Source organism: Ammodytes marinus, assembly GCF_949987685.1.
Source record: "Ammodytes marinus genome assembly, chromosome: 15".
NCBI classification, from domain to species: Eukaryota; Metazoa; Chordata; class Actinopteri; order Uranoscopiformes; family Ammodytidae; genus Ammodytes; species Ammodytes marinus.
Window position 1 is genome coordinate 6024419 of NC_137219.1, and position 24809 is coordinate 6049227.

The window sequence follows — 24809 nt, forward strand, 5'->3', positions numbered from 1 at the left end:
TCAGCTTGTGTTAATTATTGCACCCCCTTTGGACTAAAGCGGTAGTGTTTTTCCCACGCCAGCTGTAGTTCCTAAGTGAGCGTAGCCTACCCATTACAAAGGCATTCAGAAAAATAGATAAAAATAGCATTCTTTGAACTAATGGTCTCATTTGCTGTTACATGTAATTAATGATCATCGGAGGAAAAATTTGACTGTTTCAGAAATACTTAAAAGTTCCTCATAGCACCTTTAATAAATCAACTAGCCTATATTATATTATATTATTGATAATGATGCTCCATCTATCTATCTATCTATCTATCTATCTATCTATCTATCTATCTATCTATCTATCTATCTATCTATCTATCTATCTATCTATCTATCTATCTATCTATCTATCTATCTATCTATCTATCATTTCGCCTTTGAAAAACACAGATTTGTAGGCTATAAGTAGCCTATAGGCTAGCCTACTGTTTCAATTTAGAATTGTAGGCTATGGTGTTTAATTTACGTGGTGTGTTTATACTTCACACCCATGGTAAAAGCTTCTTGGTAAAGAGTCAGTAATGGTGAAACCTGAAATTAGATCTAGAGCTTGAGAGGTTGTAAATAAAAATCTTAAGTGAAGTCATCCAGGCTGTTGATGGTGAGTGACAGACAGGGGGAGAGAGAGATCCTCCACCCGCCGGAGCAGGAAGCTGCTGCCTGGGACTAGCAGCGAGAGAGAAGACAGACAGACGGTGGAGGTAGGCTGCTACAAAACAACGTCGACATCATGTCAGCGGGGCTTCCACCATAATGTAGCCCGAGTAGAGCAGACCAGGACCAGCCAGCTTGTACTACATACACCGAGAGACATAGGGGAAGACAGCGGGACAACAGTGGTGGTTGTGGAAGGTGTTTTATTGGTGTAATTGCATGGTGAAAATGAAGGAGCTTAAGGGCTGCGGTATGCGCTCCTCAGCGGGCTTTCTGTCCCGCAGAGAGCTGACCGGACAGCCGCTCATGAAGGAGGAGTTCCAGCGGCGGCGTCTCGCGGGCTGCACGAGCCTCTTCAAGAAGGACATGCTGGGACACTTCGGCTGCGTCAACGCCATTGAGTTCTCCAACAACGGAGGGGAATGGCTGGTGTCCGGTAAGTTGACAAATCCACCCCCCTAGTCCACTCCGGTCCCCACCTTTTCTTATAGCTGGTTTATGCTAACGCTATGCTAACCAGCTGAAACCCGATGCTAAAGTTAGCCTTGCTAGCCGTTGCATTGCTAACGTCAAAACCTAAACAGCTCAGTGGACAGCAGGACCAGTCCCACATGTCAACCCGCATTAGCTCATCCCTGTCCCAATGCTAAAGAGCATATTATCTTAGTCTATCTCTTTCACTGAGCTGTCATAACAATGGCTACCTGTCTGTTAACACAAAGCTATTTATTTCCTGAGAGAGAGGATTAAAAACACATCATCTGGCCTTGTGTTGCCATTTCTTCGTCAGCTGGTCAGATCTGAGTTATTCATCTACAGCTGCTGTATAGTTTAATTTACAACAGTGTCATTTGCATGTGTCATTTGAATCAGCCAAGTGACTCATACCTACATGAGTTTAGTAGAAACTGCAATATTCCCCTCTGAAATGAAATGTTGTGCAATAGAGGTAGATAGGCTATGCAGGGTTACGCAGATCCTTAATAGACCTTGAATAGGTAGCTCATTGAATGAATTCATTAATCTTCAAATAATGCTTTCATTGCTATTAAAATATCTTAAATAAATCTTTCAAAAGTTTTAAAACACTAAACACATTGTTTTTTTTAGTCGTGTATTTTGAATGACCTGCAATGATAACAGCCTGCCAAATTGAAGTAGATAATCAATCTTTTTCACTGGTCAAATAAATCATCTAATATGTAACAGTAAACATGTACTAACAAAACATTTCCCTAACTCTAACTAATGGATGTCTAGTCTGTTCTTGTATAATTGGTCTTTAATTTCACTCTGAGTGGCATTAAAAAAGAGTTCTAAATCTAACAGCTAAAATGTTATAGCCCTAGGTATAACATAGTACAAAATGAAAGCGTTTATTCCTTCAAATGTAAATACACGTTCCTCCACCCCTGACAACATAATCAAGAAGCAGTAATTAAAACACAATCTTTTTCATATAAACAATGTTATTTCCCTTTTGAAACACCCTAACCTACTGTATTGTATCAATCAGCTGGTAATGTTTACTTTGCAGCACAGAGCTGCTTTAAGCTTGATAAGTGCCAGCATGTGTCGGCCATTCTGATGAAAGATATGCACTGTTCCTTGCCAAGTATAATTATTAACTCTGGTAGAGCGTGCAAATGACCTCCTGATCTAGATTTCTGCACAATATGCATCACAGACACATACAGTGTTGTTTTCATTTAGCTATTTTATGTGTTAAGAAGAATGATATCTGAAGAAAAGCAAAATATTTATCAAGTATTATTATGCAGGGTTGCAACTAACTAACGTAGATTAGCCGATAAATGATTGATATTATCTACCCAGTATTCCTCACACCCAAACATACACAACCAGCAAATCATCACATTGGAGAGAATGGTGGTGTTTTGTTTAACCAAATTAACCAATCAAAATACTAGTCGCTGATTGATTTTCTGTTGTTCTTTTTGATGTGAATACCTGAATAGATTTACTTCTTAAAGGTGGAGTCAGTGATTATGGAGAACGCTTGTTTTCAAAATCACTTTCTTTCAAAATCAGGGAATATCTCCTCACAATCTGCTACATGTCCGTACTGTGTGTACACTGGGGAAAAAAAGGCTCTGTACATGGGAATTGTTGCTAGCTACGGTGAGCCCCCTTTGTTTACATACCCTTAATTTTTTTCTTCACACACACAGTACGGACAGGTAGCGGATCATGAGGAGATATTCACTGATTTTGACAGAAGTGATTTTGACAACAAGCGCTCTCCAGAATTTGCTGACTCCTCCACCTTTCAATTCAATATACCCTTGAATAAAAATATCTGTGAGGGGAACATCAGTGTTTTGGTTGAACTGCTGTAAACATATATCCAGCCTCGCCTGTGATGTGGATTGATAATAAGACAAGCAAGCCACTGCTTTTCTTTGTAGGTCACATGTCAAAAAGTTTGGGGAAACCCACTGCTGTCAGTGTCCACTACGCTGTGCGTTTCTGTGATTTGGTGCCCTGTCTCTTTATGTCTTCAGGTGGGGATGACCGGCGTGTGCTGCTGTGGCACATGGAGAAAGCCATCCACTCTCGCTCCAAGCCTGTGAAGCTGAAGGGAGAACATCTGTCCAACATCTTCTGTCTGGCCTTCGACAGCACCAACAAGAAGGTCTTCTCTGGTGGTAAGAGCAAGACAAAAACTACATCTGATCATTCACAACAACAACAAGGGTTATTCCACAACAGCAGCTTCAAAGTGAATTAAAGGTGGAGTCAGCCATACTGGAGAATGCTTGTAGTCTAAACCTCTTTTGGTCAAAATGAGTGAATATCTCCTCCCGATCTGCTACTACCTGTCCGTACTGTGTGTGCACTGAACAAAGAAAATCCTGTGTTAATACAGTACACGGCCTAGGCTCTGTAAACAGGCATGTTGCTAGATACGGTGGGCCTCAGTTGTTTATATACCCTTTGTTTATATACTAGTTTACAGAACCATGGCTGTGTAGTAACCCTATTAGAACAGAACACATATAGTGCAGGGAGAGACCAAAAAAAAAAGCAATGGGCTTATTTGTAGATAATTTAAAAATGTTATTAGAACGTTATAGAGAACAAATCGCTTAATGGCTATTCTTCTACCAAGTCCAGAATTATACATGGGGTGCCACAGGGCTCAATACTGGGCCCTTTATTATTTTTGATCTATATAAACGATTTAGCCATGTCTTGCAAACATCTTTTTCCTGTATTATTTGCTGATGACACTAATCTCATAGCAACTCATAATGACTTTAATTATTTGATTGACTGTGTGAATGATGAATTATGCTCTATTGCCAAATGGTTTCTAATTAATAAATTAACACTTAATGTGAAAAAATGTAACTTTGTGATCTTTTGCAACATAAACAAGTCTTACCCCAAAGAACAAGCAAAAGTACTTATTAACGGATCAGAAATTATGCAAGTAAAGGCTACCAAAGTTTTGGGAATTCTAGTTGACGAAAGACTTAACTGGTCAAATCACATAGACCTGGTTTGCAAAAGGTCCACGAAGATGATGGGCATATTAAGTTTGTCCTTTAATTCATCCTTCTGCCCATTTAACTTTATACTATAGTTTTTTGTTTCCTTTCCTGAACTCCTGTAATCTGGTCTGGGCAGCTTCTTATCCCAACCATCTAAAAAAATGATGTATTATTCAGAAGCGATTTTTAAGATTCATCTCACATTCAAACAGATATGCTCCGTCAGCACCACTTTTTATACATTTTTATATTTTTCCAATTCACAAATTGAATATCTATCACATATGTTTATTCATTCACAAGTTTATTTACAGAAACCAAGATCTCCCGGAAAGCTTTCAGACTTTGTTTACTTATTAATTTAATGTACATTGACATCGCACTAGACAGAGCAACAATAACAACTTATCTTTACCCTTTTCCCGCACATCACATCATCAATTTAGTATATATTATAAAGGCCCGGCTTTATGGAATGTCTTACCTCCCTTTTTAAGATCCATATCATCCCACTCACTCTTTAAAAAGCAGCTTAAAAAACATCTTATCTTTTTTTGAATATTCTAATCACCTCCTGTCCTCTCCATTGCTTTTTTCTTTTTCTTTCTAATTTTTTTCCATTATCTTTTTCCATCTAATTTTGATTATTTTGAGTATTTATGTACCTTGTCTCCTTAATTTCTAGAGTTTGTTTGTTAGCCTGAATATGAATTCATTGTGATTATTGATAGGGGTGGAACTCTGTACAAGCCCATTGGGCTTCGTTCCCTCCTTGCACCATTAATTGTTAATGTGCGCTAAATAAATAAACTAAACTAAATAACAAACAAAGAAAAAAATTATTAATTTAATGTATACTAATACTAATAAATTCATAAAATCATTAGACTTAACTGTGTGATCCTCAGTCTGTCTATTTGCTGATTTTTTCAGGAAATGACGAACAGGTGATTCTTCATGATGTGGAGAGGTCAGTAAAATAACTCAAATAATACTAAATTCTGTTGCATCAAAAATACATGTTGATATACTAACTGAGCCATAATATAAAGGCCATTGTTTTTGAGTTTTACACTGATTAAAAACTATTAACATTTGTGTGATTGTCGCCCCTAAACAGAAGGGAAACTCTGAATGTGTTCCTGCACATCGATGCGGTGTACAGTCTGTCAGTCAGCCCCGTCAACGACAACGTGTTTGCCAGCTCCTCTGACGACGGACGAGTTCTCATCTGGGACACACGTGAGCCGCCAAGCACAGGTGAGGGGAGGAGACTTGTATGTTTCTGTAAATGTTATTAGTTTGGAACAATAATAATAACTGTATGTATAGTAATGCCAAGCAAACGAGACCATCAGAGCAAAGAATGCTATTTTTATATAGCTTTTCCTAATGCCTTTGTCATGGTTACGCTGACCCAGGAACAACAGTTGGAGCAGTAAAATGACTACGGCTTTTGTCCAAAGTGGTCCACCTTTAAGGTTTATGTGGCATGTAGAAAAAAAAAGAGGCACAAAGTCTTTCCAATTTCTTTTTTGGACAAGGCTCATACCTACCTAGGATATTATTTTCTCATAGTCTGAAACAATTTTGCTGTTGTGTGAGTTAAGAATGGATCAAGAAGTGGTTGTGGAAAAGAAAAATCACATGGCTTCACATTGAACCACATTTTCTGCTGCACTAAAAGATACTGAATTAGTTCTAAGATTAGTGCTCGGCTTGGTACAATACTATGGATCCTTATCTGAAGGATGACTTTTTACATTAACTCAAAGCTCTACGATAGTCTTAATACTGTAAAAATACACAAACATTGCTTATATCCAAAGCATGTATTTTCTTATGTTGTCTCTCTGTGTTTATAAACTGCTCGCGGCCAGTCATGCCATGTATTTGAAGTGCCTCTGCGGGGCTAAAACCAGTGTATAGTGCTTCATGATGGGATGTTAGTGTTAGACTTGTTGATAACTTTAAAAATGCAGTGGATCATCTTGCATGACGTCCACATCCTTCTATTTTAGAAGCCTTCCTTGTGACCAGGTCAGCCTAATAATACATTTAGCAGTAATCGCTGCTCCATGTTGTCTGCATGCAGGCTTATTATTATTATGTTGACCTGTTATAGAACTGTAGCCCTCGGTTTGAAGATAAGTGGCACACAAATGTTTTCCCGTTTCCTTCGCTAGTTGAGATGTTTCTCTAAATATAAGTGGTGCTTTATCATTAATTCCACTATTGCCATCAACAGTATAATGCATCAAAATAAGTAACATAACCTGGGGCTGAGAGATGTGTTAATCAAATTGTTTATCGACAATGTGGAACAGTGGTGTAAGTACTGTGTTTGCGACTGGCCTGTAAGTTCACTGGCCTTTGTAATGGTATTTGGGAGGAGTCAAGCTGTATCCGTTCAAAGTCCGCATAACTTGGGACAACAATACTTAAGAATGTTGTCTTTTTTGTTAGTTTGTTAGTTGCTGAATTAAATTAACATTATAATAAAACATGTTTTTTTTGGCATTATTCTCAGCAAAATAAGTATTTAGAATTTAAGAGTGACACAATGACAAATCCAACATGCTGATGTTAAGCGGGTATATTGTTTACAATTTGTACAATCATGTCTACAAAATGTTGGTAGTTTTCATGATATTTCACTCAAAATAACATATCATACCCGGTGATGGTGCTCGATCAAAAAGTCTAAGTAACATTATTATTATTATTAGAGCCACACCTGTCCTTCTCCTCCGTGAAGAGGCATCTTTTATAACAGGTCCATGGTCGCACCAAATAGCACTATTTTGAAAGGTCACGTACTCGGCTCAAGACAATTGTGATTGGTTTAAAGAAATGAGAACAGGCCAGCCCAGTTTCCCCCTCCTATACTTGAAACAATATAGCGTGTATCCAGACCATACTAATACTGCTAGCTGTAGTTTGGTCTGGCTGTGCGAGACTACTGAAGTGTTAATCTTTTAATTGTAATGTGTTTTCTCTGTGTAGAGCCATTCTGCCTGGCCAGCTACCCCTCTGCCTTCCACAGCGTCATGTTTAACCCCGTGGAGCCCAGACTCATCGCCACGGCAAACTCCAAGGAGGGAGTCGGCTTATGGGACATCCGCAAACCACGCAGGTTAGACTTCTTTCCCTCTGTTTGAAGTTTATATCTCCTCAAAACCATTTTTAAGAGATAATTCACTCTTATTGATGTTGTAAATGAGAAAAAAAACGTGTAGCATTTAGGAAAATGCATATGATTGATCAGTGGTTTTCAAACTTTTTCGTGGCCAAGGCACACCAAAAAGCAGACCAGAATTCTCAAGGCACATCTGTATTCAAAATCACTCATTACCTTTTGTACAGTTTAATGCAATAGGCCTATATCATCCAACACATTTGGAAAATGACAGAAGATGTCAAATTACGTTTTACTTTTTTAATTTGATCCATTTTCCTGTATATTTTAGTGGTTATTTCAAATGAGTATTTTTTTTTTGGGGGGGGGGGTACCTAATTAGTCATTAGAGTATAAACCATTCTCTCTTATCGGTGGTAGGCCTACAGTCAAACATCCTCATCAGCTGTTGTGATGCACATTTTTGCCTGCTCATATCCACCAGGTGGCACTGTTGCCTAACTATTAAAACTAAACAAAATTACTGTGAAAACCATGAAGTGTGTGTATGTGTGTGTGTGTGTGTGTAAATTCACACACACACACACACACACACACACACACACACACACACACACACACACACACACACACACACACACACACACACACACACACACCCAGCTCAGGTTTCATTTATTAAACACAAATGACGACCCCTGCTATAAAACATTAGCCTCCGAGTCATTTCTCTTCCTCCACTGTTGGCTCTGTCTCTCTGTTTACAGCCACTTCTAGGAAAATCCCTTAATTCACTGTTCGGTTTAAAAAAATAGCCTCTAGTAGAAGTTTTTTAAATGAAACACCTATTTTTGTTTTATAAATTCAGTATAATCTTTAACCATTCTGACTGCTGCAGACATACTGTGTGTCGTCTGGTCACGTTTTATTCGTTGCATTAAACGGTGTTTCTTCTGTGAACACATTTATTATTCTGTTATGAAAATAACTTTTTCATGAATAAAAAAATAATTGAACACCAGTGCCCAGAAATAATGTTTTTTCATCCAGACTGGTACGTGATGAGTGATGACTTTAAAACAAAGATAAAAAGAAATGTGACTTCCAAACAAAGCTCAAGAACTCAGTTTTTACCCAATAAGATCAAACTGCAGTGTCTAAGTAATTCGTAATGGGTAGAAATCCATCCTTCCTTTAAAAACTAGTAAGCTAGAGCATGTTGACGCTACTCAGCTAGAGCATTCTGACTCGACTTTAAATATTTAGTTATTCTCTTGTTCTGTTTTTAATAATTTACATGTGCAAAGAAGGGGCGAGATAGGATCGTCTGGTTTTGATGATTTATGAACTTCCCTCATGTTATTCAAATGTTTCCATACACAAGAGTAATGTCTGGCTTAGCTTCTCCAACTCGGTTCCTAAATGCAATGTAACTCTTTAGGTAGCATTACTAAGTACCGGTAGACTTTTTTTTCACTAAAATATAAAGATAGTCTCCCGACATCAAATAAATAAATCCAACCAAAGAAAAGCATTATCCCATAATTCAAGTCAATTCAATTCACAATTCTTTTTAATTTATTTGTATTTTTATCTTATGGATTTTATAAGAAACTCAACTCTTCAATTATTGGTCAGTTTTGTGTCTTACCATTACAGAGGGATGCTCATTTCATTTGTCAGATTTTGCATTCATGTTCTGTTCTGTCATTTTCTTCTTTAGCTCCCTGCTGCGTTATGGAGGCAGCATGTCTCTACAGAGCGCTATGAGCGTTCGCTTCAACAGCACAGGCACTCAGCTGCTGGCTCTGCGCCGCCGCCTGCCGCCCGTTCTCTACGAGCTGCACTCCCGTCTGCCCAGCTTCCAGTTTGATAACCAGGGATACTTCAACTCCTGCACCATGAAGAGCTGCTGCTTCGCTGGGGACAAGGACCAGGTTGGTGCATCAAACTACTGCTGGTATCATTGTTAAAGGTGGAGTCAGCAATTCTGGACAAAAATAATCTGGTGTCAATACACAGACTGGGCTCTGTAAACAGGCATGTTGTTAGCTACGGTGGGCCCCTTTGTTTACATACCCTTTGTCTACATACCAGTTTACAGAGCCTAGGCTGTGTATTAACACCCAACTTTTTTTCAGCACACACACAGTACGGACAGGTAGCAGATCATGAGGAGATATTCACTGATTTTGACAAATAGTGTCTTTGACAATAAGCGTTGTCCAGAATTGCCGATTGCACATTTTAATACTAATAAAGATGAAAGAAACCTATTTAATAATAATAATTATTATTATTAAGTATATGGTTGTGCAAAGTCTTAGCAGAGCAGCAAAAAGAAAGAGTTCTACTAGTCAATGTCCCAATGTTTCCAAAACCACATACATGGAAATATATGTATGAAATGTTATACATACAGGACGCCTTAATATGTTCCATTTCATGTTCATGTGCAGCCATAATACATCGCCCTCAAGAGTGCGATTTAGCTCCAAAATACAAGTCAAACAGTGGAGCGATTGTTGTTCCTGACTATGTGGTAACTTGAAGAGAAATTGAAGCCGAATATTTGAGAACATGTGGGATGAATAGAAAGGAATAAAAATAGACAAATGAAGGAGTTGGGTCTGTGAAATAATGCTTTCTGAGTGTTGGAGGAACACCAGGAGCCTGTGTGTGTGCTCGGCCAATGGTCCTCCCGTTGGTCCCTCCTCAGACATGACATCAGCCTGCAGCCATGTTTGTTATGTTACCATTATCTTCACATGTCAGCGCAGGCTTTAAAAGCAATCCTTCTCTACATGAGCGCTGAGGTGCTTTAAAGGTCATAGAATCAGGTCAGGAATGTACAGGAAGGGGTTGCTGGTTTGAGTCTATGTTCAGTTCACCTGCTGCCATGTTGGAGAGAAAGACATGATCTGAATTAGGCAAAAACAACTTTTGATCTCTGATTTAATCATTAGAGACTTAGGTCGTGTTCACACCTAATAGTTTGTTTCTTTGGTGCGCACCAGTTGAGATTGAGAGTGGATACATTGTTTAGTTTTCTAGATGGTTCGGTTAGCGTTCACAAAGAAAAAAAATTATACGGACCAAGAGAAGTAAGCTCTAGGATGTTTTATGCCAAATATTTAGTGTAGATGTAAGTCCTTTTGTAGTAAGACATCAGAGTTTACGTTGAAATGAAATACTGGCTAAATAAATACTAGCATCACAAAGGATGTCATATAGGTTTGGCCGGATATGGTCGCTAGTTCAAACAAAAGCTTTCTCCCACCTTCCCATCATGGCTGTCAGTTTCTTAAATCATCTCAAACGTTTTCAAATCGACCGAAAGGCGTCAGACGTCAGAGGATTTTCTCAGAGTGGTGAGAAAGCAGAGGAAGGTGCACACACAGTGGCAACTTCCCCAGACACAGACAATTGATGGAAAGAGAAGCAGGGAGGAGAGTTATGGGTGTGACATTCCTGCTTGACGTGTCTGCTGGGAAGCTGAGGCGGAGGCTCACAGGTGTTTCACATCACATCAGAGTGTGTTCATCGTGTGCCCTGAAGGTAATAGTCCTATGAGCAACTGGCTGTATTAAAGGAATAGTTCAACATTTTGGATTTCTAGCTTTTTGCCTCATTCTTCAGGCTCAAGAAATGGCGACAGAAACTGTTCCTGTAACTGCGTGGAATTTTTACATAGGCCTTGTGTCTCAATAGTGCGTTTATAAACAAACTGGCTTCGCCTCGCCTATTGTAACTAGAGGAGTGAAACTGTGAACATGGATAGATCGGCATAAATAACTACAAGCCTTCCAAATCGTACAAACATTCTTGAGCATTCCAGTTAAAAGAGAAATGTACCCACAGAGACCCACAGAATATGCACAGAAGGAAATTCAAGACATTTGTTGAAATCACTGGCCGATAAAATGGCGCAAAAATAACTCGACTTGACAGATTGTCAGAAACTCAGCAAGACAATTTTTTATTTTTTTTATGATTTTAAGAAGAGAAAGCCTCCAGATGGTAAAACAAGGACTTTACAGACATGACAATTAATCATAAATGTGCTGAAAAAGGAACAACAGTCCGATTGTAGCCTTTCTTTCTCCACATGTGGTTTTGAGACATACGTATGTATAAGAACATATGTATAAGCGTTTCCCCTCCCTTGGGCTGTGTCTAAACGTACCTTAAGCGACAGGTTTAAGTGGAACCATCTGTTTACTGAGTGTATTAACGGTTCAGACGAGGAGCAGGAGCTGGGCTCGGGTCAGACTGTCATGTCACGTCAGGAGCGTGTTTGATCCACATCATATAGACAGAGCAACGCGATAAGATCAGCTGGTTTTGTGCAGTATATTAAGCCCCCCAGGGAGAGTGTGTGTGTGTGTGTGTGTGTGTGTGTGTGTGTGTGTGTGTGTGTGTGTGTGTGTGTGTGTGTGTGTGTGTGTGTGTGTGTGTGTGTGTGTGTGTGTGTGTGTGTGTGTGTGTGTGTGTGTGTGTGTGTGTGTGTGTGTGTGTGTGTGTGTGTGTGTGTGTGTGTGTGTGTGTGTAATATGTATGTGCATGTATTTATAAAGATTTCTTCTCCTTGAGGTCTGTTAGAAAGTTTTTTCATTCAAAATGGAGTCAATTTAAATCCCTCCATCTCTCTCTCTCTCTCTCTCCTCCCTTTCTCAGTACATCTTGTCCGGGTCAGACGACTTCAACCTGTACATGTGGAAAATCCCCAAGGATCCAGAAGCAGGTGAGTTATTGAATAGCTCTGCACAGAAAGCATATTTATATAGATGTACTGTATGTTCATTGTGTTGGCCCATCATTTATCTTCACTTCACTTTTTTATTTATTTTTTTTTGCGTCTGACAAAAAAAGTAGAATACATTTTATCATGTGGCTCCCAAGGTGAGAATGTACATTTTCTGCTGTCGAGTCTGATACATTGTCTTTTTGTGTGTTCTTGGTTGGTTTTAAGTTCAAGGGCTCCTAAAGCAGATAAACCAAAACTTAAAAATAGCTTGCAGAAAAGGACAAGGTCGTCCTACAAGGTTATAGATTTCAGTGGTGTCGGGTTTAGGAAAAACAAACCAGATTCCAGTGACTGTAAGTTTATGTCTATGAGAGAATGATGGACGTCTCTGTGTGCTCTTTGTAAATGAGATCCAGCCCTGACTGGTTAGTTCATATACTTTCCAGGCAGATGAATATGAACGACCATCCCAAATTCTGTATTTTCCCATGTGTATTTTTAAAGCTTATCGGGCTACAAGGAAGTTTCAGTTTGTGTAAATTCTATTAATTCTATCTATTCCTGTGTGAGCGTACCCGGACAAATGCATAAAGAAAAACTATATAAAAATAGCATTATTTGCACTGATGGTCTCGTTTGCTGTTTACATGTAATCTATGATCATCAGAGGATAAATGAGACTGTTTCAGAAATATTTAAAAGTTCCTCGTCATAGCACCTTTTAAATTCTTACTCGTATCAAACTCCACCAACGGTTAAAACTTAACTTTAACTTAAAAGGTAAATTTAGAAACAGTTTGAAGTAACTGCTCCACAAAGACTTTTCTGTGAGCATGGCCCATATGTAATTACTCTGGGAAGAAAATCCTCAAAATGCAACAATCCAAGAATGTGGTCGCTTGTAGCTCTGTGGCACCACCTGACACATTTATGGATTTTATTTTCCCCCCGGAGTTACTCACAGTCAAAGTATGTGCACTGGGCCTATTTGGTGTCGGACTTAATGGCACATAATGAGGTTGACATTACCGCCGTTATGACCGCCGTGTTTCACAGTCTGTTAGTCCTTGCATAGCTGAATCATGCGTTTGTTTGAATAAATCCTTGTCATAGACTTGTATGGCAGTGGCTTTGGGTTATGTTTTTTTTTGTCTGCTAGCATAGCATTTAACCAATTTAGACCAGATGCAACGAACGAGGGTTTTGAATGATGTCATTGTTTGTAAGACACATGACCGATGGAATGCACCGTGATTGGGCAAACATGCCCCGCGAAATCTATAGTTAGAGTACCGTTAGTTTTCATTATTTTTCTTTTTTTATACTGGGCAAAGGCAATGATTTACACTAATACAGTTCATAGTGTTTTGTTGTTTATTGATGTTTAAATTTTTTTTAATGCACTTAAGGGCAAAGCCATTCACTGTTGAAGCTAATGTTACAAGCTTTCCAATTCAAGAACCAATTCTTAGGTTTTATAGGGTGTATTTTTTAAAGCGGACCTGCGTCTTAACACATCATGTCATTCCTTCCAGGAGGCGCTGGGCGTGTGGTGAACGGAGCTTTCATGATCCTGAAGGGCCACCGCTCCATCGTGAACCAGGTTCGCTTCAACCCTCACACCTACATGATCTGCTCCTCTGGCGTGGAGAAAGTCATCAAGGTCAGTAAAGGAATCGGTGCTGTATTTCTTTTAACCATGTATTGACAGTTGAGAGAGTACAGAGTGGAAATGGGGAGAGAGAGGGGGATGACATGCAGTAAAGGTCCCCGGGTTGGAATTTTAAGACCGACGCGTAAAACAAATCTGTTTCTTAAGACTTCTTGTACTAAGGTGCGGTGGTAACTCGACAGTAAACACAAATAACTTTGGCGTTGCAGAGAGAACCATCAGTCTTTCAAAATACCCTTTTATTTATCAATTTCTTCTAATGGAAAGGCTTGTTTTTGGTTGCAGTCGGTGTGATTCATAACATAACTGCTCCAATCGCTTCCCGATTTCCACAAACTACAGGGCGTGCCGAGGGTCATGAACACAGAAAGACTGTGCTTGCGTTAATCGCGTAAAATAAAATAAGTGGCGTTAAAAAAAGATTTGCGTTGACACCTTATTAATGCCTTAACTTTGACAGCACTAGTTGAGATACAAAGAGGTTCATCTTTTATCAGCTGCAGCAGTATCATGTAGTGGGTGGAGAAACCATTCTTTATTTGAGTCCTCAGATATTCAGACAGCAGACATGGCCTTAATGGAGACATTAATCTCCAATGCCCCCACACAGTTAACTGACTGAGCCCAAACTTCCCTCTGTGGAGTGGGGGGATGAATAAAGATGGATTTCCCACTATAATATAATTGACTGCCGTCTGTAACGGATGACGCTGGGCATTGTTGCTATAACTGGGTCATGGGACCATAGGAATGCCTCCACACATACAGTATTTATAAAACCAGACCCAGACCATAACACTCTGACCGGGCTTTTAAAAAATCCTTTGTCAATCTAAGGCAGTTAATTAAATACTGAAGGCTTCATAAATATAGAAGGGCATCCAGTGTTATTGTTACAGATATCACTGTAGTTCAAGTTGTTTGGGCGGCCACGTCAGTTTTATTTCATCGTAAGAATTTAAAGAACTGAATCGCATCGGAAAATCTTCACACACACAACAGCTGTGTTCCTGTAGTATAATTGTTATTCAGTGCTAGCTTTCTGAGTCACCATATTTTTCTTATGAGCGTCTGAAGTTGGCTTAATGTCTCACTGATAGTGGATCGTCATCAGTCAGTTATTTGGCCTGTGCTCATGGAAACTGAACACCTGTTGATCTGTTATTCTTTACTCATATCAGGGAGAAGTCCACTTCCATGAGGCGCATTTATTTCCTCAATTACAATGTTACTTTCCAGCAAGGAAAGTTTATTTATATAGCACAATTCAGACAGAATGCAATTCAAAGTCCTGACTCGGGCATACAAATACATCATTCATAAGACATACGAAACTATTGAACTTGAAATTCAAGAGATGATAAAAAAGCAAAAACAAACAAATCGTTGAAATTGAAAAGAAATTGCATTTAAAAGACAATAAATAAAACGAATATAAATAGATATAAAATAAAAAGTTACAGGTGAGAAGGTAAACAGAAAAGGGCAGCACCTTCTGTTCAACACCATGCTGCACACACAAGGGCAAGAAGTGATTGAGCTGATTCTCTGTCGCGACGGTAATAACAGCTTTCTGTTGTTTTGGTGTGATTCACTGTACAGATGAAAGGTGACACAGGTTCAGGTGTTCTGTAATAAGAGGCTGTCCATAACAGGGAGACGGTGACCTCAGCCTCTCCTCTCTGTCCCTTTTTGCTCCCTCCATTTTTTTTATTCTGTCATTCTGCCTTTACAATTTACAATCTATCCAACTTCATTTTTTTTCTTTATCTCCATCACCGACCTTTTCTGTCCTTCAATTAAAAAAAAACAATATTGTCCATCACATAGTGACAGAATATTCCATTCAGTTTGTGGCTCAAACAACATGAAAACACCACGAGAATAAAATCACACAAACAGTTCAGTAAAACAGTAAAAGGATGTGTGTAAATTAAAGCTACAATGATTTTTTTTTTATATTTGGCGCCCTGTCTAACTCTAATCTAAAGTGCATATTGCAGTCAGTGGGAATTTTTTTAACCACCTCTCCTCCTGCCTTGTCTCCCTCTCCCCCAGGTGTGGAGCCCGTACCAGCAGCCCAACAGCCTGGGGGACCTTGATGGCCACGTTGAGGACAAGTCTCGCTCGCTCTACACCCACGAGGAGTACATCTCTCTGGTGTTGAACAGCGGCAGCGGCCTGTCCCACGACTACGTCAGCCAGTCCATCCAGGAGGACCCGCGCATGATGGCCTTCTTCGACTCTCTGGTGCGGCGTGAGATCGAGGGCTGGAGCTCCGACTCCGACAGCGACCTGAGCGAAGAGGCCATCATGCAGCTCCACGCACGAGGTCGCCGCTCCACCACACGCGCCATCATAGCTGCTACCACAGCAGCAGCAGCAGCAGCAGCAGCTGCAGCAGCAGCAGCAGCAACTGCTCCCACTGTTGCCTCGGCAGCCGGTCACCAAAGCGACAGTGACAACTCATCGTCGTCGTCATCATCGTCCCTGGCTGCACCGGAGGCCTCGGAGCCGACCAGAGCCGAGGAGGAGGAAGTACCCACGAGACGAATCAGGAATCAACGGGTCAGAACCGGTTTCCTTTTGAACGAGGATTCGGACTCCAGTGAGTTTTGGTTGGACCCCATGCCGCGTCCTCGCTCCCCGAGCCCCAGAGAGACGTCCGCTCTCTCCAGTCCCGCCTCCTCTGCGACATCACTTCCTGTCGGAGCCTCCACTTCCTCCACGTCCACCTCCAGCTCCAGCAGCGACGACGAGGAGCGGCGCAGTGCGGTGCGAAGGCGCAACGTCACCAGGCGCAGACGCATGCACGTGGTCTCCAGGGCCGGGGACCGTCCTGAGTCAGTGCAGGCCTTGTTCTCAGCCATAGACTCCTGCAGTTACCCCTCCATATCTATAGAGGACCTGTCTTCCTCTTCGTCAGGCGTGGAGCAAAAGCCCAAAAAAGACGGAGAGGAGAAACGCCTCAGTCCGTCTGACTTTGTGTGTCTGAGTCCGGTGATGTCGCCGGACGTGAGCCAAGACAATGAGGGCGGGCATCCAGCGGTGTCTCCACGGTTACTGGAAGGACACAGGACTGAAGAGAGGGTTTCCACAGAGCCTACGTTGGACAGTTCAGACAGTGGAGAGGCCTGTAGCAGCTCTGGGGCTTTATACACTAACGGCCAGCATCGGACTGTGAGCCAGAACGTCCACGTCTCCTCAGAATCAGAGCAAGAGACTGATGCTATCACACCTGAAGACACGCGGCCGCGCAGAGACAGAGGCCAGCCACACAGCAGCGCTCTGAAACGGACTCATGTGGGATCAGCGCAGGGCGGCTCAGGCTCCTCCCCGTCAGAAAAGAAGTTCAAAACATAATGACGTCACTTATCACCACGGAAACAATATCGTTGGTTCAACAGACTTGATTTAAGAAGTGGGTTTTTTAAATGGGTTTTTACAAACTCAGCTTTTTTCATTTTGCGTCTCGTAGTCATGCAACACGACGGGTCAACTGTGAACTCACGCTGATTCTAATCAGAGGACGTTTAGGGACTTTAAAAAAAAGGCATTGAGGGAAATGTTTTGTTTTTCTGAACAAATGAAAAGCGTCATCGTTCTGTTGGTCAAACCACGGATGACGTTAAAATATGGACAAATGTAAAACATTAGCTTAATATTGTTGAAAACAATGCTATTTTAAGGTGAAACGCATTCTATTTTCCATGCAGCCTCAGTGTTTTCTTTCTCATGACGAAAGCTCCGGCCAGGGTTTGTGGAGCTCAAACCATTACAAAAAAAAAATAAAAAAAAATAAGGTGTTAGCTTTGAGGCATTTTGATTTCTACGGTTTTCACACTGAGTAAATCTGTCGGGTCTGTTTTCATTTGAAAGTGATTCTCAGCTGCTGAGACGGCTTCAGGCTGTCTGCTCAAACTGACTGTATAGAAATCTAGCGGAGCACTGTTTTGTTTAAGTCTTACATTGAAACGACGCCTTCAGTGTCTCTCTACCGATTGTTTTTTTTGTCTCATTATCCACCCCCCCTCCTCCCCCTGGGTACCATTACAAGCCAGCGCTCGCTTTTGTTTCCCTGCAATTAAAGAATCATTTGTTCTCCAGTGACAATGCTACAACTTTATTCCTGAGGCGTTGCTGATTTCCCAACAGAGTTTCATTGGTGGAATATTGACTTTTTTTCTGTCTGAAATGGTTGAAAACAAAGTTATTCTACTGTAGAATTTGGGTCCCCCGATATCAACTCCTAACCGAGTTTCCATGGCAACACAGCCTCACCTCTTCTTTCAAAAGAAATCTGAAGCCTGTTCTGTTCCGGGTCGCCCTGAGCAACCATGGTCAGCCGCAGTATAATATTTCATTGACTGAACCAAAAATCTCTCTTTTGCTTTTATTAGGAGAATAATTTAATCTTATTAAATTCAGTCTGACACTCTGAATCAAACACACACAGCACTGAGAATGAAATAAGTGATTCAGATATCACAAATAATTCATGTCCATTTGTGTAGATGGAACAAGAATATTTCACTGCCAAAGACTATGGGAAATCTGGAAACTTTACACAGATGATACAATAAGCTCAGTCACCACAGAGTCCAGGAGCTTATGATCATCATATCACATGATCATACTCAGTTGTCATGAAATAATAGATTTTCAAATGTCCCGTCTTTCTGAGCACTTAGGGGATTTTCTCTTCCATATGGGCTTAAAGGTTGAGCTGGAAAAGTCATTTTTGACAAAGAGTATTAGTAGAAATGGGAATTTGGAAAATCTACAATTCAAGATTTAACTGGACAAACCATCAGTTCAGCAAGATCATGTGATACAAGCAAAAGCTACTGAACAGCTTCTTAATAGTTTAACTGTTTTGCAGGTTCAGTAACTTTAGAAAAATGACGTGCCAAAACCTCTTACACTTAGAAGTATAATGTAATACAAAACTATCAGTACAATAGGCAAACTAGTTTGTTCAAAAACAGTACTTTTCAATCACGTTCATCATGGACATTAGGCAACATTATTTCCATACTGAACTTTTAAGTAAGTAGTTCCAAAATGCATCTCCCCTCAAAAATCTCTCTGATATTGAAATTGTAATGAGGTGAATCACCATAAATGGATGAGTATCAGTTCGGCAGATAACTTCACCACATCCAGTCAAATTCCCCAAGTGTGTAATGAGTGTCCATGAAACACATGACCTCATTGCTGTCTGAATAAACTGCTATGCCCATCGCTTGCAGCCTGAAGGAAAGGCACTCTCCTGCCAGACAAAGCAGACTTCCAGAGGGCATACCAGTGGTTGTTGGGAAAAGAATACAAAAGAAAACACCACATGGCATCGTGGCCTCACACACACTCACACACACAGACACACACACACACACACACACACACACACACACACACACACACACACTGGTGGTGGTGGTGGCGAGGTAATCTGAGGGCATGCAGACACATAGTTGAAGAGTTATCGAGTTGTTTGCGCGGCTCTCGTGTCAAAATCATTTCCTCCGACTTCTTAGAACGTATGTGTGTGGCCGTCACTTATCTGCAGGAAGTAGACACCCTTCATTTAACCTCTCTGCTTCCCCTGGGCCAAGTGTTCAAATAGGGAACACTAATATGCTTTGGGGTTGTTTACATTTTGTCTGCAGTAAGCCTGCCGGGCCTTGTATGGCTTAAAGGGATACTTCACCCATACAGAACCAGCGTTTTATCATTATAAAATCACTATTATAATATAATGAATGAGGTTTTTCGTCCCTCAGTCTTTCCTAAATCTTCCCTTGGCCCAGCTGTCCTGTTAATCCTAGCCCTTACTGTGATGTCACAAGAAGGAAAATGTAGGGTTAGACAGTGAGACCATAAAACACTCTTTCTGCCTTTTCTCAGGCTAGGATGATCTGATTTCATTTTTTTTGCACATTTATACTAAATAGGATCTCCAAATTCAATACACCTTCATATTCCAACCGGTGAAGTAGGTCTTTAATGATTAATTGCAGCCTATAGATACAGACGTTTAGAAGAAAGTCAGCGCCATTTAATTATTATTTTTGTACTGCTAACAACACTGATTTACAACTGTTACATCAATCACAAGTGGTGGGTCGATTTTTTTTGTTGAAATTCTCTGAAATAATTACGTCAAGTTTTTCACTGTTACCAAACACAATGGTAAATCATGTCTGGCTGATCACATTAGATGAGAATGGAACCCATTAATGAACTCACAATGAACTTTTTTTTATCTGTGTTTATTCAGGTAAGATTAAGTGGTTGTGTGTGCTCTTTTGCAGCAACACCCTCCTTTGTAGGTCACATTCAAGACTGGGAGGAGCCCGGTACAACCACAGCCTTTCAGGACTTCCACTAGAGCAAGCATGGGTTAGGTCAAAAACCACATTGGTTTAGGAGGGGGCACCCTAACAGTTTCTGCCTGTTAAAGAGCCCCGAAAACCTTTTTTCTTAGTCAACTCTTTGGTATGAGTCTTACATGAATACAATATCCGCCGAAGTTAATTTTTTGGCAAGATTTCTGTTTGTGTGTTTTTGTCCTTGCTTCTCTCCCTGCTTCGTGGTGGAAAGGGCTCTGTTTATATAATGTGATTACGTGTTCTTCCTTTGTGCCAATCAGGATTTAGCAATATCTGAATCACCAATACTTTGATTTATGCATATTTGGTCATGACTATTTAAAGGGAGTATGAGAAACTTTTTCGTCTGATGATTATAAATCAACTTTTCACATCCTGCCGCCTACATTTCCCACAATGCATCTCAGCAGTAGACTGTTCTGTCAGATTGAGATGTGTGATAGAAGCAGCTAATGTACGTAGCCTCAAGCTGCTAGCGTCAGGCAAAGATGAACAGGTCTGGGCTTCCTGCTTCTTTCTAACTCGACACCCCCACGTTTTTGTCATTTTCAGACTTGTAGTTTTAAGTAATGTCACTTGAGGTAACAAATCAGTTTTCGTGCAGCTCCCTCTCAAGCCGCAAAAGGCTTTATACAACTTGTTTTTTCACATATGAGGTAAAATTCCCTTATACCTGTAAGACGGACTATTAATGTGGAAAGAAATTATGGCATTCCCCTTTAAGATTAAATCCAAGTTTTCAGGGGCTTTAAGTTGGACCTTATATTTGACCCCTGAACCCCACTCACTCACTGCATTATATTCCAAAAGATTTACACCGTCCTTTTACATGAGTCCTGATATTCTACATCCCGTGTCCTTGTCCCATGTACAGTGTGTCCTTTGTGGTCCCAAATGGAGTTTTTTTCTACTCAAGTTATTTTGACCACAAACCCAAACATACAGTATGTACACTACAGTAGGCTTATTGTGGTCTTTTCCGCTGTATCCCATACATGGTTCAAGCTTTAACAGCAAGGGCAGCTATTTAAGAATTCCCCTCCCGACATGACTGGAATACCTTGGTAACCAGCCAGAGAGAGAGAGAGCGGATTGAGCCAAACGCGCCGGCTCTTCACATGACCTGTGTGCCTCATAAAGCAGGCCTGAGCTCCTTTGCAACACTTAACTCTTCACGAGATATTCTGGGATTCTGCTGAATACTATTAAGTTGACGTCAAGGAGCTGCTAGACCGACCGAGTGAAATTTCCTCCGCTCGGCCCAATACCAAACAGTCTGTGGAGTGTGCCACCAGAATAATTATGCACATTTCACTGGTACATTATAATGAGTTAATTGATGCGTTTAATAAGCAATCGTTTGCAGTGTTCGGGAGGAAGAGCCTCTTTTGTCAGCTGGCCAATTAGAGCTTTGGTTGCTGCTCGGTGGCTCTATAGGTAGCCTATTACAGGGTGGTATGTCACAGTGTCTGGCTCTGGGTTTAAAGGACTCAATGCAAAAAAAAAACAAAGAGACAAATGATAAAGAAAAAATCATTATCAAATCAAATGCAAAATAAACTATAAACGAGGCCATCTGCGAAAACAACGCTATATTTTATATAGTTATTATTAATGCCTTTGCACACATCCAAATCCCCCACAAAATCAGACAAAACGATTTACGGCAGGCAGACCAGAACTCTCCGTGTTTATGAATGGCACTTTATCAAAGTTTACTCTGCTTCACCACTGTCATATTACCCTACATAGTCATATAAATACATTACCTTATCATGATGCATCTTGCAGTCCTTCTCTCTTTCACTCGCTTCCTAAACAAAAGCGCGCTAGCAAAGATCTTTAGGACAGCAGGCGCTGGTGTCGTAAAAACACAAACACTTTTGGCCAAAAGGGGCCGCTAGAATCAACCAAGACTTAAAGTTCCTCATGGCAACTTTAATCGGCACAAATAAGCATCGTAAACCTTTAAGCCAGTAGTTTTCTGAATACTATAATTTACATGTACACAGGGCCGCCCATAAGGGGTAGAAAGTGGGAAGGCTTTCTAGGGCCCAGCCACTTGGGGGGCCCATGGTCTTTGGAAGCCAAGAACCTAACTAAGCTAAACTTTATTTTTAGATATTTATGTCAATATCTATTCAAAGTTGGGTGTTTACACAGAGCCGCGGCTCCGCTTACGGCCATTTAAAAAGCAGTAGAAAAGCAGAAATGTTAAAAAAAATTCAGATTGAGCACAGCGGAGTGTAACTGTTTCAAACATAATCCATCCTATAAACCCTTTGTGTGCCAAATGGTGACAAGATTGGGTTTTGATATTAAACAGTTTTGGCTGGATTATATTTCCTGAGTCGTTCCTGCTCACGCAAAACACATGTAGGCCTACCTGCTACTTGTGTCTGGGTGTCGTTGTGAAAAGTATTTGGACCCCATGAAAAAGCAGGTTGGGTACCTTTTGTAGTTCTTCTACATTCCATAGTTACTCTGTAATTTTCCTGAGTCTACAAACAGGTTTAAATTCTCTCTCCCCATAACGTACATTTTTGTGAAAAAGAATTTCCCTTTGGGGACTGTAACTTCTAAAGGCTTTGACATAAGTATTCAGGTTGACACGACCAGCCAGGTCTGACCAGTTTTTCAGAAACCTGGCCAATTGACCAACCAGCCGGGTCATACCACAATGAAGCTGACGAGCAGCATCATCCTGTTTTAATTATTGCCGTAACCACCAAGGTCCTGCTTTCTGTATTGTTTCTAAAAATAAAAAATAGACCTAAAAAAGTTCTTAGTGCAAAGAAAGACACAAGGCACAAAGAAGTTGGAAATAATTGAAGGAACAGATTTGAGTTCAAAGATTAAGAACTGTTTTGTAATGATTTCAGTGCTTTTGCAGTGATGAGAGCAGAATGAACTAAGCCTAAATGTTGCAACCAAACAATGATGTTTGAATAAATGATTTAATGTCACGTGCAGAAATACAAAAAAGTGCAATATTTGGTGCAGTCAATTAATGTAAATGTATCTTATACCAGAAACTAGTAGCATAGAAAACATTGTGAAAAAACTGTTTGCTTTAGTGAATACTAAAGAAGAACAATGTCTCTGTGTGAACTGATTATTTTGTAGAGATCTGTTGATCTGTTAAACAATTGTGTGAGTGTCAGGGAATCAAAATAAATTGGTAGGTATGCTGGGCTAAGTCAGAAATGTGCTACTATTTAAAAATAATAATGAGCCCTTGCTCCCCCAACTGTCCCTGCAAGTCCCTGGTTGATAAGATAGTTAGTCTCTCTACAAATACATGTATGTGTTTATTGATACACATTGATAGGAGTAAAGCATGGGTAAGGGGGGCCCATTGACTGGCGGTTTTCAGGGGCCCAGCCATTTGTGTGGGCAGGCCTACATGTACATCCAATGAAACACTTTGTTTTCCAAATGACTGTAGGTTAGTTAGCTAATGGGAAAGTGTATAATTTTCTATGTGGCACTCAGCAGACGCCCATTAGTAACATGCTGCAGTCAGCTACTTTTGCTCTATCATTGACTTTTATCACCACTGCTTTGCACAGGAGCCACAGGCCGCTTCCTCCAGCCGGGGAGCAGGCAGCGAGCTGGCAGCCCGCTCCATGTGTGACATCACTTTCCCAAACATTCACCATTGGAAGTTTGTCCATATATGGAAGAGAGCTCCACTTTCTCCTGCCTGTCGGGGCTACCCCGTGTCGGCATCTTTCCTGCTCTGCTCACTGTGTGTGTGTGTGTGTGTGTAAATGTGTGTGTATAAGTGTGTGTGACAGAGAGAGAGAAGAGGGAAGGGAGAGAGCAGGTTTACCTTACATGGCAGACAAACCTGGCCTTTTGGTTCATGTTTACAGGAGCTTTGTCGTGACTCACCTTTCTTTTCTGAATGACTGAAGGTCTGTGGAGCGCTGGTGCACAGCATACAGTACAGTGTACAGTATGTGAACAAGATGGAAGAGCTCCATCATGGCCTTGGGTTTTAGAAATCAGTGGTAGAACAAGTATATCTTTAACTGAAGTGGAAGAGGCAATGCTCCTTCAAAATACTCAAAATACAGCTGCTGGAGGTGGAGAACATTTGAACTACTTTATTCTGTCTATAACTCCAGCTGACAGATAATCATAATGGTTGAGTAAAAGATAAATATTTGCCTCTGAAATTCAGTGAAGTTGCAAAAAATGAAGACACTTGGGTAAAGTACAAGTACCTCAAAATTGATACAAATGGACACTACCTGAGTAAATGTACAAATGTTTTCACCAAAGTCTAGCACTAAATGGTCAAACTATTGCTACGTTTAGGCTACTTTAGTGAAAGATATGAGTAAAAGAGTACTTGTTGAAGACTAAAGTTACATTTCACCTCTGCATTAACACTTAAGAAACGTCTTAAATCAATGCAAAAAACCACACCCAATATTTTAGAACTGCTCAGTCAGCAATTAAATACTTTTTGAACTTATTATAAAATCACAAGTTTTAGAGATTAATGTGCACTTTTAAAAGTAACACTTTACAGTAATTCTACTCTAATTACAGCCTAAAGTATCCATGCAGTCAGACAGTCAGATGTTGGGCTCAACCTATGCAGGCAACCTTGGATATAAAGCCTCCGCGCTGACAGCCGCCT

The 24809-nt window shown here is 40.5% G+C and overlaps 1 protein-coding gene across 1 annotated transcript; it reads left to right on the top strand.

Annotated features, from left to right (window-relative positions):
* Window positions 1–743: 743 nt before the first annotated feature.
* dcaf5 (ddb1 and cul4 associated factor 5) lies at window positions 744–17845 on the top strand. Its single transcript, XM_080043036.1, has 9 exons — window positions 744–1123; window positions 3213–3356; window positions 5139–5175; window positions 5326–5465; window positions 7212–7341; window positions 9068–9281; window positions 12022–12088; window positions 13627–13754; window positions 15822–17845. Exons 1-9 carry the CDS (start codon window positions 907–909, stop codon window positions 17124–17126), a joined length of 2382 nt encoding a protein of 793 aa, XP_079899162.1. The 5' UTR covers window positions 744–906; the 3' UTR covers window positions 17127–17845.
* Window positions 17846–24809: the final 6964 nt, after the last annotated feature.

Coding starts and splice junctions, on each gene's coding strand:
- dcaf5 (XM_080043036.1), top strand. CDS start 907: ATGGTGAAAATGAAGGAGCTTAAGGGCTGCGGTATGCGCTCCTCAGCG. Junction 1,124..3,212: donor AGGGGAATGGCTGGTGTCCG/GTAAGTTGACAA, acceptor TTATGTCTTCAG/GTGGGGATGACCGGCGTGTG. Junction 12,089..13,626: donor CCCCAAGGATCCAGAAGCAG/GTGAGTTATTGA, acceptor CATTCCTTCCAG/GAGGCGCTGGGCGTGTGGTG.